The sequence below is a fragment of the Morone saxatilis genome, unplaced genomic scaffold, assembly GCF_004916995.1.
Source record: "Morone saxatilis isolate NCDOM2014 unplaced genomic scaffold, NCSU_SB_2.0 Contig7, whole genome shotgun sequence".
NCBI lineage: Eukaryota > Metazoa > Chordata > Actinopteri > Moronidae > Morone > Morone saxatilis.
Window position 1 is genome coordinate 16539701 of NW_023340246.1, and position 16519 is coordinate 16556219.

Genomic DNA, 16519 nt, shown 5'->3' on the forward strand with positions numbered 1-16519 from the left:
GGGGGGGGGGGGGGGGGGGTCAACAACAGAGGAATTTTAAGGACCGTCCAAATATATAATCACCTTTTTACAGGAGGGGCATAATAGCAGTGCTTCATCAAGAAAAGATGGACTGAGCAACTCTGGTATCACTGTGCTTTTATTCCACTCCTGCTCCTCACCCGTCTGTGCCCTAAAAAAAATAAATGATTGCATGATTATGTCCCATGATAACATGCTGCATTCCAGCACTTCCTCTCAAACACTTTACATTCCCTCCCTACCCGACTGCAATTACACCCAATACCGCAGAGCAACTGTCTGACCATGTATAAAAAAAAAACAAGTCACAGTCAGCGTCACAGACTCCCTAAATACAGCAGCTGTTGTTGAGACAAACCTGTTTTATTGCAGCCCACAGCAGCGCTCTGCATAATTAGCTGAGATCCACAAACAAACCAGTGTGATGACATCTTGTAACCGACTGATTCATGTTACAGTCTCAACAGAAAAAGAGGCCGATTTCAGATAATCCCCTAATCTGAAATACAGACAACCTATTGTTGACTTGTGTTCTGTGCACAGTACAGCATTTATTCTAAAGACAGTATAATATCCTTGTGGTACTTACTGTGTGGTTTATTCAGGAGTTAAATTGGGTCAAAGCCAGCTGAAAGCAAAGCTCCACCTCTTGAAGTCCAAATCACATCCTGCCTGGAGCCTCCTGCCTCTGATTGCTTCTCTCTTGTGAGGCTGGTACTCATACTGCAGATGTTCATTAAAACCATTAAGTTTTCCTAATTTTTTACTGGAAGAGCTCCAGATCTTATCCAACACACACACACACACCTCACCTGTGTAGTTCTTTACAGCCACCTTTGTTCAGCACAGATTCACTTTTTGCTCTTAAACTTAACTTAAACTTGCGTTTTAGAGAAATCTATATGAATTAAATAGTAATTGAAACCCAGTTAATGTGCATATATACAGTTTAGCTACAGTATACTGATCTAAGTTGGTGCATAAATGGTGGCCATGATTTCATTCATTCAAATGTAGACTAAAACGGATATTTATATAAAGATTCAAACAAACCAGTATTACACAACCTGAGGTTTACTTTACTCCACTGAGACTGAAACTTCACTATTGACTTTGGAAATAGCCGTTCGTTGCAAAACAATCTCACCAAAAGGTCCATTAGTGGTTTCAATCATATCAGCAGATGAAGTTTGTCCAAGTGTGCTTTTGAGCTTGGAAATAGCACAAGAAGTCCTGGAAAATAGAAATCTAGACATCTAGAGTCACACTACAACTCTGAAACTTAATTTGCTAAGGAATATATGATTTAAACTCAAGAGCAGATGTTTCCAACATCTTACATTAAATTCCTTTATATAATAATATTCATGTCACGTATGTAATATTAAGTATGTTAAGGTGAACATACAGTAGCTGCATGATATATTTGTCAGTGAGTAGGTTTTTTCTGGAAACATTCAGTCATCCCTGACCTTCACACCCCCTTTACATTGAGACATCCAAGGACCAACATGCATTTGTCTGTATGGAAGCGTCTGCATGTGTGTGGGTGTGGGTGGGTGGGTGGCTTCATCATTACACAGGCTGACTTCTGGTAAAAGGGTTGTAACCAGAATAGTAACCAGAGTTCTTTTGTATTGCTGAAGGTTAGTCACGGTTGCTAAGACTCAGAGAAACCACAAAACTTCTCTTTCACTATCTGCTGTGAAATCCACACGCACACGTTTGGATACACACGCGAGCTTACAGCTAATACATTTCTAGTCTGAGCAGCCCACAGTCACAACCCAGCACAGTGTTTGAAGAAGAGACAGTTCTAGTTGTAAATCTCGTCCTCTCTCTCAGATAATTGGCGATCTATCCTCATGTTCCTCCGTGTTCTGCTGAATCCTGACTGTGCTATGTGTTGAGTAAGCCTTTAAAGTGTTTTATGGGTTGCTACATGCTGACTGGAGCACAGAGGGCTCAATTACAACTAGAGCTTAAGTTTTGTTTTTTTCTAGCCCCTAGTGATCTGTCATGTTCAGTGCTTAACTGATGAGTCACTGTGACCAGTCTAGTCTCGACAAATCACAACAAAAACTGCTGATTTAGTAAAACTAAAAAACTTTCTACGTAATTTGTATGTTGATATTAGGGAAAGGGATATTTTTGCTGCCGTGTTCTTCAATGCTCACATGCCACATTTGGATATGCTGATTATATGATTTAGACACGGCTTGTATATATTTCTTAAAGGGAAGTATATTATAAATTTGAGCTATTTCAAGGTCTGCTGGTTTCATGGTTGGGTTCAAAGTGTGTGTTTTAGTTCAGTTTAACTCTATAGAAGCATTTATGTATCTTGTGGTCTTGTGTTCACAGTCCAGACGGATATTAAGAGTGTGTATTAGGAGTGTGTGTTATTGTATGTGTCATCCGAAATCGATGGTGGCACATCTGGTTGTGTTTAGGCCTGGTCTGTGGCGGCAGACTGCTGGAGACGAGGAGGAGAGCTCTGCTCTTCAATTTAGGATGGTTCCCACGGTGCACCTCGGGCAAACAAATCATGAGAGTCTGTCTGAGTGTGTGTGTGTTCAGTGTATTGGGTTGGGATGTAGTGTTTGTGTAGGTAGGTTGAATTGTTTAATGTGGCTTCAATAAGAATATATATTTACCTACAGCAGGAAACAAACATTCATACACATGCAAGTTTTGCCTACTGTAAGTTTACTATGATTCATATGTTTGAAAATGTGTGTGAATGTCCACATTTCTCAGTATGTATGTATGTATGTGTCTGTGTGTATGTGCGTGCATTATGAACCAGGACAGACTTTTGTCATCTGCTCTGTGTGTTTATGATGTCGCTTCCTGGTGGCTGTCCGCATCCTGCGACCCCCAAATGTTTATGGACACAAATAGAGTTCAATTAGACACAGTTATGCAACAGTAAAGGGTTCATCTCCAGGCCTCCAAGAGAGCATGATGATCAGAAAAAGCTTTAAAGGAGGAATGCAGGATTATAAAAGTGAAGAAAATTTGAAAAATATCCATAAAAGTAAAACAAATCGATGAAGAGATGGCATGGAAAATACGTTCTGAGAGAGAAAGAGGTTCATTCTAGCTTTGATAAGTCATGCTTTCTCTGATGTCTTTGATGTTCACAGAGGCATGCAAGGTGGGAAAAGTCTCAATTAAAGGGGCGGCTATAAAGTATGAGGGGATATTTAATCCAAGTGCTCAGGGCTGTTGGGATCAACAGAGGCTTAGAGGCCAGGACGCAGGCTAATCATAAGCTACAGGTTTGACTTTCAATTAGTACCAGTGAGCGGAGGAGAGAGGATGCCTTGTCTGTGGCCTCAGAGTGTGCAGAGCCATAAACATGAAATAACCGGCCAGTCATCAAAACCACACAGAACCACTGCAGAGACGGTACAATCAGTGATGAAAGAAAAAAGGATGATGAATCTTGACCTTAAAAGGGTCGTACAGTACGAGTGGTTTTGCATGTTCCAGGCATCCATTGTGTTCAAATCATTTCCGTATGATATGAAAATGTATTAGCGGACACATGAAACTTGCTTTGATGGTGTAATTAAGCTTTGTGAACATCCAAGTTTTGTCAAAGGAACATTATTGTTGTGAGGAAAGGGACTTTTCAAATCAATCTGACATTAAACTGCGTTACAAGGACACAATAGTTTAACAATGACAAAAATAATATAGATCTGATGTTCACTCTGATCAGTACTAAGTCTGCTGATAGATTTTGTCACCATAAAGAAATAGAGAGAAATAAGGTTTATTGCATTCAACAATAATAATAATCATCATAATCAAGTTTACAAAGTGCTTTACAGGGAAAAAGTCAGTATAATCTTAGTCAATATATATCATACAAACAAATATGAACTATACTATACATACCAACCTGCATATATAGGCCTATACATTCAAACAAATTACCCAAATAAGCAGATAGTGGTTTTACAAATCTTTACCAAAAAAGCAAAACAAAATGCTGTCACAAATGCATCAGCATGTGTAGGTTGTTTATCAATTACTACAGCATGTACCATCACATCTCACACCTTTTCTTCTCTCGACAGTTCGTCCTGTTTCCTGACACATCTAATTTTTCCCTGTTGTGTTTTACAGAGTGAAGAATTCCACATTTATACTCAGTACTGCACCAACTATCCACGGTAAGAGCCACAAGTATGTGTGTGCGTGCTACACTGTCTACTGTACAAAAACCCATTTACTTGTCATTGTCATTCTATCTTGATCTCACCTCCACATAACGTCTTCCCAGCGTCTCACATGGCTCCATTGTGTACATCGATCAATGCGTTACCCTTTTTGTCCCCCCTCTCTGACAAACTGACATGCTCCATAGAAGCCACCACAGCAGGAGTCAAAGTGTCTACCTTCAGTTGTGCCTCAGGGTGTCTTTACCTGCCTCCCTCCCTCCCTCCTTCGTGCTCCATTTTTTTTCTTCCATTCTTTTATTCGCTGCCTATTGACAGAGTTACAGCTCACTCACTGACAGATGGGGTATTACACTTGTCACCTTATCATACCCAACGCTGATAATGTTTTATTAAGCTCAGTGTGAGTGTGGTCCTATGGGACACCTGTGTGGATCACTTGGGAGGAATGATGTTTTGTGTGTCAGTGTGTATATTGTGTGTGATTTAAATAGACTGAAACGTGAGGCTTTTTTCTTTATGCCAAGACATACTGCACACACCTTCTCCTCCGGCTCTTTTCTTTCACAGTGTATGATAAAGAAAGGCACGTGGGGAAGAAACAATTTACAAGCTAATGAGGACTAATTGAATGCTGATTGTGTGTGTGTGTGTCTGTGTGTGTGTAAATGGGTTATTGTCAGCTGTTTGAGATAGACCTTCTCCCACATCCACACCACAGCTGGTGACCCCAACCAAGGTCACACACGACAGACACACACACACACACACACACACAGGCTGCAGATGTATCATGGTCATGCTGAGCTCTAAGGTCGGGTTTCCTCCAGAACAATGTGAGGCCTGTGTGGAGCTTCACTGGAATTTAGGCATGCAGACATGCACATGCATGCGCACTCACACACACACAACACAAAGAAAGTTTTGGGACTGTCTTTCTCAGTCTTTTTCCACAGTGCATGTGTATGCACACACACACACAAACACACATACAGCCTACATTTGTTTGTGAAAAAGGCTCTTTCTTCCTCAGTAGGTCACACAGCAAACTAGCTCCAATGACCAATAAATTCAAGTCTTTCAAGGTTGTACAATGCTGTTTTATTAGAATATACCAAAAACCAATTAGTGCTGTCTAGGAAATTAGAGATTGAGATTGAGATCTGAGGAAATATAAAAAATATATAGAAATATACAATCTACTATTGGCTTCAACCAACAGTGGAATAAAACAATTAAGTAAATTAGAATTAAAAAATAGTAAAAAGCAATTTTTTTCAGATTCAATACACCCAGCAGTGAAATACATTCATTGCATTAAACATTAAAGGATAGGTTCACCATTTTTCATGTCTGCCCATATGAACAGGTTTTGTCTGTCATTCCTCCTGTTTATAATGGCCTTGTTCTGTGTGAAATATATTCCAAAGTTTATCTATAGACAATATGAGACTTCCCTCTGTGTGATTTCTGTCCACTCTGGAGTGAATTTTTCCTTTTCTTTGTATTGTCTGCCAGGACATACATTACAACTCTCATCACTGTCCAATTACAGTTTACTATAAATGCCTGATGTCTTATTCGCTGTGTTTTGTCTCCACAGGTCGGTGGCTGTGCTAACAGAGTGCATGAGGAACAAGGCGTTGGCCAAGTTTTTCCGCGAGCGCCAGGAATCTCTGAGGCACTCCTTGCCCCTGGGCTCCTACCTGCTCAAGCCAGTGCAGAGGATCCTCAAGTACCACCTACTGCTGCACGTACGTCAGTCAAGTCAAGCACAAGACTCTAATGCTTTATACTAATACAAATAGATGTGTACAGTTAAATAACAGCATTTTCTGACTCAAGGACAATCTCCACTGGAGAAGCCAAATGTTTAGCCATATGGTGCTCAGTATGTATGTTCCTGTGTATGTACAAGTGCTTGCATTAGAGTGGATGCATGAGTGTGTGTTTATGTGCAGGAACACACAAATGGGTGCCTGTATTATGAGTGCACCCCTTTGCACGTGTCTTCATGTGCTGACTCCCAGCATTGTGCATGTGTGTGTTGTCTGTGCAGGAGATAGCCAACCACATGGAGAAGGACACAGAGACCTACGAGGTTGTGCAGGAAGCCATAGACACCATGCAGAGAGTGGCCTGGCACATCAACGACATGAAAAGGAAACATGAGCATGCCGTTAGATTGCAGGTACAACAAGAACAAAAAAACTAAATGAGGAAGATACAAAAATGTCTGTCTATCTGGGGTTGTCAATACAAACAAGTGTTGTCCCAGTTGCCCAAAACGTCGAGCGTGTGATCTCCTCTATGATGTATCCTGCACACTTTCCATGTCTCTCATTATTCCTATACCTAAAACAGACACAGTAGTTTCAAGCCTTTCAAGGAGCCGATTATTTTATTGTTCTGCAGAACAGTTATGTGAAGGTTTGAATCAGCCAAGGCTCTGATCCTCCCCACTTCTTACGCAAGTCACTGTGTTTTCCACTGGGCTAATGATGGCCTTGCATAAGGAGGACACATAAAAGGGATGCTTGTTTCTTTTATCAGCTGGAAGCCAAAAGGGTCAAATGAATGCAGGAATGTGTGTGGAAGTATTTACTCCGTGTCTGGAGAAGGGATTGGCTCAATCGAAATTTTTGTTGTTTTGTCCTCTTCACTTTTTCTCATCCGTATCCCTTTTCTTTTTTACTTTTCCTTCATCTTTTTGTTTTTTATTGTCTTTAGTGTTTCTCCCTCCATCCAGTTGTACAACAGACATCCTCTATCCTCCTCTTTAAAATACTAACTTTTTTAAAATAGATTCTCAGCAATTACTTTATAATTTTATTGGTTTAACTTTTATCTGTTAAAGTTTTTCTGTTGCTTTGATTTTACAGCATTTGGTAGTTGTCTTTTTAAAAGTGCTATACAAATTAAGTTTATTATGATTCATCTTGCGTCCTCCCTCACGACCTTTTTTTTATCTTCTATTTTGTATTGCAATTGTCTTTCCTGCTAAATAAAATATGCAGAATTGTTTGACTCCCCACACTCATTTTTCTTTTTGGTGGCTTCTGCAGGAAATCCAAAGCCTGCTGACCAACTGGAAGGGCCCTGACCTGATTGGCTATGGAGAGCTGGTCCTTGAAGGAACCTTTCGTCTGCAGCGAGCCAAAAACGAAAGAACTCTCTTCTTGTTTGACAAGCTTCTGCTCATTACCAAGAAACGAGAAGAAACCTACACATACAAGGCTCACATACTGGTGAGTCAGGCTATTCGAAGCATGACATGTCCCAAAGACACTAAATATACAAACATTTCTTCTCAGTAAAAACTTCCTACCTGTCTTTTGCAGTGCTGCAACCTGATGCTGGTGGAAGTTATTCCTAAAGAACCACTGAGTTTCAGCGTGTTTCACTACAAGAATCCCAAACTTCAGCACACGGTCCAGGTATAACAACATTGCAAAGGAGAGCACACGCATCATAAAAGAAGTCAAAGTCAGTGTGAATGTAATTACATGTTATGGTTCAACTATGCTGCTACCTGCAGCATTGAGCAAGAGTGGAATCAGAAAGTGTGATGATTATTTGCAGGTGTCTGATTTTTTTGCAGAGCGTCCAGGCTCACCTCAGTGTGTTTGCTCAGACATGTTGAGTGCTTAGAGGCTATTGCGGCCATCGTTGTTACATAACCTTTGTGTTTTTGACGAGCGCTGAAAAAATCTAAGACATAAGAAAGCCGTGTTCCAAATGTTTAAGGGTCTACCCCGACCCTCTCTTTAAAGTTCCTGTCTGATATTATCTTCTTTGTGATGTTTTGCCCCCAGGCCAAATCCCAGCAAGACAAGCGCATGTGGATCTTACACCTCAAAAGACTCATACTTGAAAACCATCCTGCCAAAATCCCTGCCAAGGTAAGAGCAGCTTGTCTCCTGACAGCTCCTTCTCTGTTCACTGATGGTGTAAACACAGACTTTGAGTGGGATGTATTGTAAATGTCTCCATCTTTCATTCCCCCTGCTTTTTCTCTGTGTTTTTCCCTTCATGTGCTCTGATTTCTTCCACTCGTTTATTTTCATCAAGCCACAATCACTTCTCTGTCTTTTCATCTGTCTTTGGCCATGTGCAAGTGGAAAGTTAGGATTTGTCTCAGGGGGTGAAGGTCACAGAGAAGTTCACTGTGATTACATAAAGGGGTTGCTTGTTAAGTGTCAAACCTGAGCAAAATTGTTGAGCCAGGCCTGTAATGTGTCGCCACCTAGTGTCAAAGCTTATTTTAATCAATAGTCTAACTGGTTGAACTCACCCTTTTTTTATTACTTGGATTCTAGGCTAAGCAAGCAATTTTGGAGATGGATGCAATGCGTAAGTGCCAATTTACATAACATTATATTAGAAAATTACTTAATTAAAATAATATTCTAATATATATTTATTGTTATGTTCTTTTGTCATAGGTTTTACCATATTTCAAGCATTTTAATTGTCATGTATTTGTTGTGTGACATATATTCTATTATTTCTCCAGATCATCCAGGGTTTCATTACAGCCCTGATGGAGACAAGAAGGATTCCCATCAGACCAAGGAGGGTCCTACCCCTCGTAGAGGACGCAGGAAAGGTAAAACACTAAAGAAATGTACACACCTTTTTCCACACCTTGCAAGGCTCAACTTTTAAGAATTCACCAATAATCCATTTGTTTGACTTGCCAGAACCTCTATCCAAATTACTGAAGAATGCCAGGCAAAATGCTGCCAACACAGACGGTGAAAAGGTGAGTGACGCCCAGAGATGATGACCAGTTGAGAAGCATGAGCGCGCACACACACACACACGCACTCAGACAGACGTCGTTTGACTAAACTCTTGCAAACCTGCCCCTCTCCAGCGAACAAGTCTGGGTGCCACCCTGCTTTCCCCAGTGTCCCAGCTGGCCTTGGGCACTATTGGTCGCAGCCGCAGCCTCATCAACCAATCACAGGAGTCCCTGGACCCCGGCGATCACTATGACCACAGTGACCGAGAAGAGGAGCCACATCAGCAAGATGCTGATGATGAAGATGACAGCGGCCTGGTGAGTTTAAAGTGATATTCATTACATATTACCTTCGCTTGAAGATTGCCCCTTCATCTTTAGTCCTTCAAACATGTTGTTAATGTGAAAAACTCTGCATTCAGGGAGGTGGAAAGAGGCTGCGAGTCCCTGGCAAAAGCAGCAGGAAGAGGCTGAACCCTCAGGCATCTGTCGATAGTATAGAACAGTGGAAAACCTTCAACATGAGCCCTTCAGACCTACAGGTATTAATCACAAATATACCATGGTACTTTAATCTACTTCAATTTATGTTTTTAGTCTGCCTCAACTACCTGTAAAACAACAACTTCTCCTTCCCTCTCCTACAGAGAGCCAGAGAATGCCTAGTGAGGGAAGGAAGTCACCACCCACCACTACTCAGGACACCTAATGTGATGGAGGAACCTCCAGAGACCCCCATTCCCTCTGTTATAGTCACAGAGAGTGACCATTCTGTGAGGAACATCTGGGCAGACCACCGTGCTCGCAGGGCCATGTTCCCCACCCGCCAGCGAACCATGCAGCCTGATGATGAGGATGAAGACATCTACCAGATGTTTGTCCCCACAGAGCCAAGCGGACCGGAACCAGAGGTGCCCTCGGAGAGGTCAGAGGCCACTTCATCGCCCAAGACAGCTCGGCCCTGCAGCTGGCACGTGGAACAGGTGCCCACTGTGCAGATTGACCCTCCACCAAATGGGAGCAGAGTCCTGCGGAGGGCGAGCAGTGCGGGGGAAAAGGCTACGGAGGCTCAACAGAGTCCTGATGATGACCAGTCTGGTCACAGCAACTTGGAAGTGATCCACACTGAATCATCCAGCAATGACATATCTGGATCATCCTCAGCCGAGCAGCTGACGATAGACGATATTGAAAATGTGTATGACAACATCAGCTATGAGGACCTGAAGAGCATGGGCCTTGTCAGAAGAGACCTAGACGAAAGCCAGTCACAGAAAGAAACTTCTACAGATGCACAGAGTTCCCAGGGCCAAGCAGCAAGGGTACTAAATGCTCCAGAGGTTCCTGGGGTCACAGAGCCTATGATTGAACCTGAGAGTTCTTCGGAAAGCAACAGGTCCTCGACACAAGAGGGGAGGCCATTTGGGACATGTGACCTGAAGATAGTTGAGGAAAACATCTATGACACCATCTGTTTCAGGGAGCCACCATCAACAGAGCTTAAAGGAACGAATGAAGGCAACAAACAAAAACAAGAGAGGGACAGTCCGCTGGCCTCTGAACAAGACCTGACTGAAAGCCTTAGAGGGTTTGTATCTGAGGAGAGCCTCCACTTTGGAGAGGATGAAAGACCAGACACCAACCAGCCAGATTTTTCCTCCTCCTCTGCCTCCGAGACTTTCTCTCATCGCTCACAGAAAGGGGATAAGATGTCAGAGCAGGTTGATGAGATCTGGAACGACCTGGAAAACTACATCAAGAGCAATGAGAAGAAAGCTGATAGACTCCCTGCTGCTTTCCCTGTTAGTGCCAGTGAGTCACCTAAGAAGGCTCCCTCAGTCAAAAACAGTCCTACAAAGAGCCCCATTGTAACTACAAGTCCTCAAGCAGCCAGCCCTCCAACCAAGAGTCCCCCAACACATCAGCCTAAACCCCCACCTGTCACCTCCACACCATCATTCACCATCCCGGTCATCAACCTCCCTGACATTCAAAGTGAAGGCACCACTGCAGAAGAAAACCTTAGCCCTGTTCCTACATCACGCCCCCTTCCGGTCACCCCAGAGCCCCTCCCAGGTACAGTGAAGAACATTCGTAAAAGACTGGCTCGCCTCAGCAGTGGCAGCTTCCGCCTAGAAGACGACGACCTGGTGGAGCTTCCTCAACGAAACACACCTCCAAGGGACAATTCCATCAAGGACATTCATAGCTTGTTTCCAGGGGAGCTGGCAGGTCTGGACTCCCCCCTGGCCTCCTCCTCTCTCCTGCTGAGTGAATCTGTGGACTTCCCCATGGACCTGATGGATAAATCAAAGAGCCGAGTGTTCCTGATGGCACGGCAGTATAGCCAGAAGATCAAGAAAGCCAACCAGCTGCTCCGCATGAGGAGCATGGACCCTGGAGACACTTGTACTCGGGCCAGAGCGGAGAAGAAGCAGAAAGATCTGGCAGCCATCTTGGAAGAGAAGAAACAAGGGGGCGCAGCTATAGGTAACTCAAAACATTTAACTCTCAGAATTATAGTTTCTGACTGTTGATAGTCGCAATTAGGAATCTACTGTAAGCTAATATAAAGCTTTACATCACATCTTAACTGTAAGTGGAGACAATCATACACCATAATTATATTTAGGCGTTATATTTTCTGTGTTTTTTGTCATCAACCTTACGTAAACTTTTACCAGACCTGAACCTGGGCCTCGACCCTGACCTGGGTGCAGACAAACCATGTTTTATAAATACATTAACAAATAAAATGGAATTAACGTGAATCTGTCTCCTCTGGAAGATACTCTGCTACTCTGAAGATAAACTGCTTAATAAGGTCACTGCCTGTGCCATTGCCAATCTTGCGGATCAGATCAGTACATCCCTACACATGACTTTATGTGGTTTCATGTTTTTAAGACTAAACTGGATTGTTTTTTTAATATTTCAAGTGGCTCTAATCGTTATCTTTATAATGACAATGGATCAAATGATTAAAGTGTAACATGAAAAGGGTTGTAGTGATGAACACACGAGAATTATCACCCAACTCTGCAGTTCCCTTCAGCTCTGTGTAGCTTTATAGCATCTTTCAGCTCATTGTTTTGGTTTTTCCAGGCCACTACTGTTTTACTGTGTTGTTTTCTGCAAAAAGCTCTGATAAACCCACTGTATTCCACCTGCCCAGCAGACAGAAAGAGTTTGCAACTAGCTGGTGAAATACCCTCAGGAGTTGGTAGAGACCAAAAACGGAGCTAAAAATAGAGTGAATCTTGTACCTGCAATAGCAAAGTTGCCAAAAAAAAACAACCAATGATTGCCAATGTTGCTATGTATCTGCTGGCTTTGTAAATAAGCAACTGTATACCAATAAGTTCAAATTATCAACTACAAATGTGATAGTATGTCAAACTCTTTCCTGCTGATATTGCAGGTTTAAGTATAATCATAATACAAACAAACCCTACTCACACCCTCTTTATGTCCTCTGTGTTCCCTCTTCAGGTGCAAGGATAGCAGAGTACTCCCAACTCTATGACCAGGTCATGTTTAAGGATCCTCCTGGTTCAGCTGCTACCCCACATCACACCCATCCAGGGCTGCCATCTTCTCCATCAATGCCTGAGACCTCACTGGAGGAGGACTGGCTCCACTCCACTTACAGCAACGGAGAGCTGGCCAGCTTTGTCTCCTCATCCAGCGAGGTGGAGGATGCTCGAGGGTCTTCTATCCCGCATCGCAGGCTTACCTCCTCCTGCTCCATCCCTTCTCTCCAGACCATCCCTCCCTCTCCAACCAGCCCACCGTCCCAGAGGTGGAGCTCGTGCATGTCGGCCCCAAGTGAAAAAGAAGAGCACGTGTACAGTTCCATTAAGAGACATCCTTCATTTAACTCTCCGTCCTTGCCCTCCTCAAAGTCCTCCCCATCCAGTCAGTGTCAGTCAGTCAGCTCTTTGGGCAGCCAGGTGCAGGAGAAGAACCAATCTGGACTCAAATGTAACGGACCCACTGTGGATCGATCCACAGACAGACTCCATGGCCCCAGTCTGGGTCGTGCTGGTCGGCAGAGTAGCCTCCCAGAGCGTTCCACTCAGGGACAGTCAGACCTCACTTTACACGACGGTCAACAGGTGGTGGTCCTGAACCGGGCTTCAGCACTAAGCATTCTCAACGCTACCCAGAACTACCTGGCTAATTTTAAGGACAATGGGGAAGATGATGATGACTATGTAGAGATCCGCTCAGAGGACGAGTGCGAGCAGGAGCAGGACAGGTTGGCGCAGCGAAATGACAGCTCGGCAGTCCTTTCCAATCAGAGCCGGGGACTTGTCCACTCCCAGAGTCTGCCGTGCACACCGGTGCGCTCCTGCGACCCGCTGAGGTCTCTAGACCGTGAGCAGCTGGAAAAGTACCTGTGGAACGAGCCGCAGCAGAGCCAACCCAAAATCGTCCAGTCTCTGAGGGAGAAGTTTCAGTGTCTGAGCTCCAGTAGCTTTGCCTGAGTCTATACGACAACTACAAGCCAAATATATATAAACATACAGCATATAGCAACAAAAGGGACACTGCTGCTTTGCCTTGAATGCCCTACATCATTCAACATCATAGTTCACGAATAAAAACAAACATAACCCATCTCTCAACATAGATCAGAAGCAATTTCTTTGATCGCAGAGATATTTGCAACAACTTATGTGAACACCTAAACTCTCAGTTACAGGGCTTCAATGTAAAATACACAATAGCTTACTGTTAATAGTCAAAATGCCACATCAAAGCCTGCATGTGAGCTGCCTTAGCACTTCCAGGTTCAAACTGTCTTCTCATGTATGTTTCAAAGAGATCTGGTGGGGAAACGTTAGCAATAAAGGCACACTGAATGGGTTTTAATGTTCAAAGGAGTTCAAATTATTTTATTGCTTTACATGTGAGCCTTGTAGGGATAATTGGAGTCGTAAGAATTGATTCTGCTGGAGAACTTGTGCCAAGAAACTGTTGTACAGATACAGTAGTTCAGGATATCTGTTACCGACTGTAAGGAGAAGAATCTCTTCTGTGCCCAACATGTTAAACCGAAGTGCAAGCCTAAAAAAACTCTGATGATCTTTGGTGGATCTTGACGCACCATGTCAGGAGTACCTCTCCAAGCTCTTTCTTTTAATTTGCTGTTAAGGTTATTTTAACTGCATTTTACAGCACTAGTTAATCTTAACCTGTATAGGAGTGATGAACCACAGTGATGGCTAGTGTTTTTAATTGTGCTTACACTTTTAAACAGCTCTGAACAAGCAGCAGTTCAAGTTTGCAGTCGTCAGATTTGCTACTCGGGCTAGATTGTCACTTTTAACTGCTTATTAGCGATAATTGTAACACAAGGATGCAATTGTAAAGAAAACATGTCGGCTATTACAAGATCCAATAGGTTAAGTATAACTGGACTTAGACCTGTAAGTCTGTTTGAAGTTATTGTATTTCACTCTACCTACCACCTTTGTCATCAATAGGGTATCGCGCTTTAAAATCAAGAGAAGATGCTGATATTTTAGATAATCTATAAGAAACCGTAGGACTTCATATTTATTTTGAATCTGTGAGTAAATCGGAGATGTTTTTACGCATTATGGTCTGGGAGCATCCATCATGTAGAGTGAAATGTGCATCTAAATAAGTAAATTATGTTTGTTTGTTTTTTTTTTTTTAAATCACACTAATTTTAACGTTTTTTTTTTAAGAGGGACCACAAAGGAGAGCATTAAGGAGAGATAGTTAAAAGACTACAGTACTGTACTTGGTGTATATTTTACTGTTTGTTTACGTTATGGGACACTGTCACACTACTGATATTGCATCCACAGTCACAGAAAGAAAGCCACAGTCAGATAGGTGTCACTCACTTTGATTAAAGTTCATACAACTCCCCCCTTGAAACCTACCCAACATTCACCACACACTTGTTGAAACTATCCTGAAAATAATCACTAAATGTGTTCTATTTATTTGAAAGCATCATTGTTATTTTGACCCACATCACTATTACTCCAAGTCACAGACAAGTTGTAAAATAAAGTCAATTGTATTTATTAAAAGATGGTTTTACTCAGATTTAGGGAAGCAGACAAAATTTGAATCAAATACTGTGAATATTTTCATAAGTGGGTTTTCTATCACGCACTGCTTAATACAAGTTCCAGATCACAATAACACGTGAAAAGTTGAAAAGCACAATATCACGGCCTACTGTTAATATCAGGAGATGTGCGTCAAAAACAAGTTAGGAATATGAAGTATTGTTTTTCATTGTACATTTTTGTCCTTTGTTTCACTGGTGGGGATCGTCAGTCTTCATTGACTCTGTTTTGCACTTTTCTGTCTTTTTTACATTTTATTTGTAAACACTTTGTAAAGATGTACATTTTAGGAAAGTTATTCTTGTATGCCATAGTTATGCTTTATAATGCTTTAATGTTTAAGTTAAGTGTACTGTATTTTTTTAACTGCCTAGTTGTCATTGCTCAACAAAACAATGTATTGGAGGTAATAAATTCAGATTAAACTCATCTCTGTGTATGTGTGGTTGTCATTGAGTAAATATGTCGCCATATTGAATATAGTACAGAACAGCACCCGATTACCATTCAGAGGTTCATGCTTACCAGTATGAAATATTCATGCAGTAAAGCAAACTGCCTAAAAAATAGGACACAATTCAAGATAATAATCATCCTATTGTAAAGAATATGCTCAGTGAACAAAACATAATGAATTCCTGCTTTATTTTATAGCATGCAGATATTTTTGTCTTTTTAATCACATTATAGGGAAAATCAGTTTATATTGCAGAATAAAATATGGAAAGCATCTGACTCCCTTGAGGTTTCAACATAATGCCTGGTCCCCATTACATTATGGTAGCTATATTAAAAAAATATGCCCACAGGCACAATGATTTTCCATAAAAGCTAAAATCAGGTATGAAACGAATATCTAAATATGAGAGTTTAAGAAATCTGATAACAATAAATTAACCAATAATATTCATTTTTGATCAGGATAAGATTTACTGTGGAGTACACTTTATGCCTGGAAAAAAAAACTCACCAGTGCTCTCTGGTGGACAAACTATTTAATGGTGACAACCCCCAAATGACCTCAAACATATTTTTAATATTTCCATACTACTTTTTATTGTTACTTTGTTACTTTTGACACTGGAATGTGAGGAGCTAAAATTATTATATATGTAGCGTAATATACATCGATACAGTATCTATGCATAGAGAGATGCCTGAGCCAATTTATCAGGAAATAAATAAAACCTCAGTTCTCAAACAATTCCCCCCAAAAGAAAAACAAGAATAATGCCTCTCACTGCAAGAAGAAAAAAATAATAATAATATTAAAGAGGAAAAAACTAAAAATCTGCTGGTCTACACATCTATCTAATCAACAGTCCTATATATGTATCTATATTTATCCTCTATACAGTCCTATATATTTATCTATATTTGATTTCATTTTCCGTGAATTTTATCTTATTTTATTTTTTATTCTTATCTCTACTTTCTATATC

The 16519-nt window shown here is 41.5% G+C and overlaps 1 protein-coding gene across 1 annotated transcript in view; it reads left to right on the top strand.

Moving 5' to 3' along the window:
- Positions 1 to 15506, top strand: part of LOC118340231 (pleckstrin homology domain-containing family G member 1) — a gene marked incomplete in the record, with an annotated part of 32781 nt that extends 17275 nt beyond the window's left edge. The window contains 13 exon segments of the mRNA XM_035678089.1: positions 4162 to 4208; positions 5818 to 5968; positions 6274 to 6405; positions 7280 to 7462; positions 7556 to 7651; positions 8030 to 8116; positions 8534 to 8567; positions 8731 to 8823; positions 8918 to 8979; positions 9094 to 9279; positions 9384 to 9503; positions 9609 to 11451; positions 12454 to 15506. Coding sequence (XP_035533982.1) covers positions 4162 to 4208; positions 5818 to 5968; positions 6274 to 6405; positions 7280 to 7462; positions 7556 to 7651; positions 8030 to 8116; positions 8534 to 8567; positions 8731 to 8823; positions 8918 to 8979; positions 9094 to 9279; positions 9384 to 9503; positions 9609 to 11451; positions 12454 to 13451 — 4032 coding nt within the window.
- Positions 15507 to 16519: the final 1013 nt, after the last annotated feature.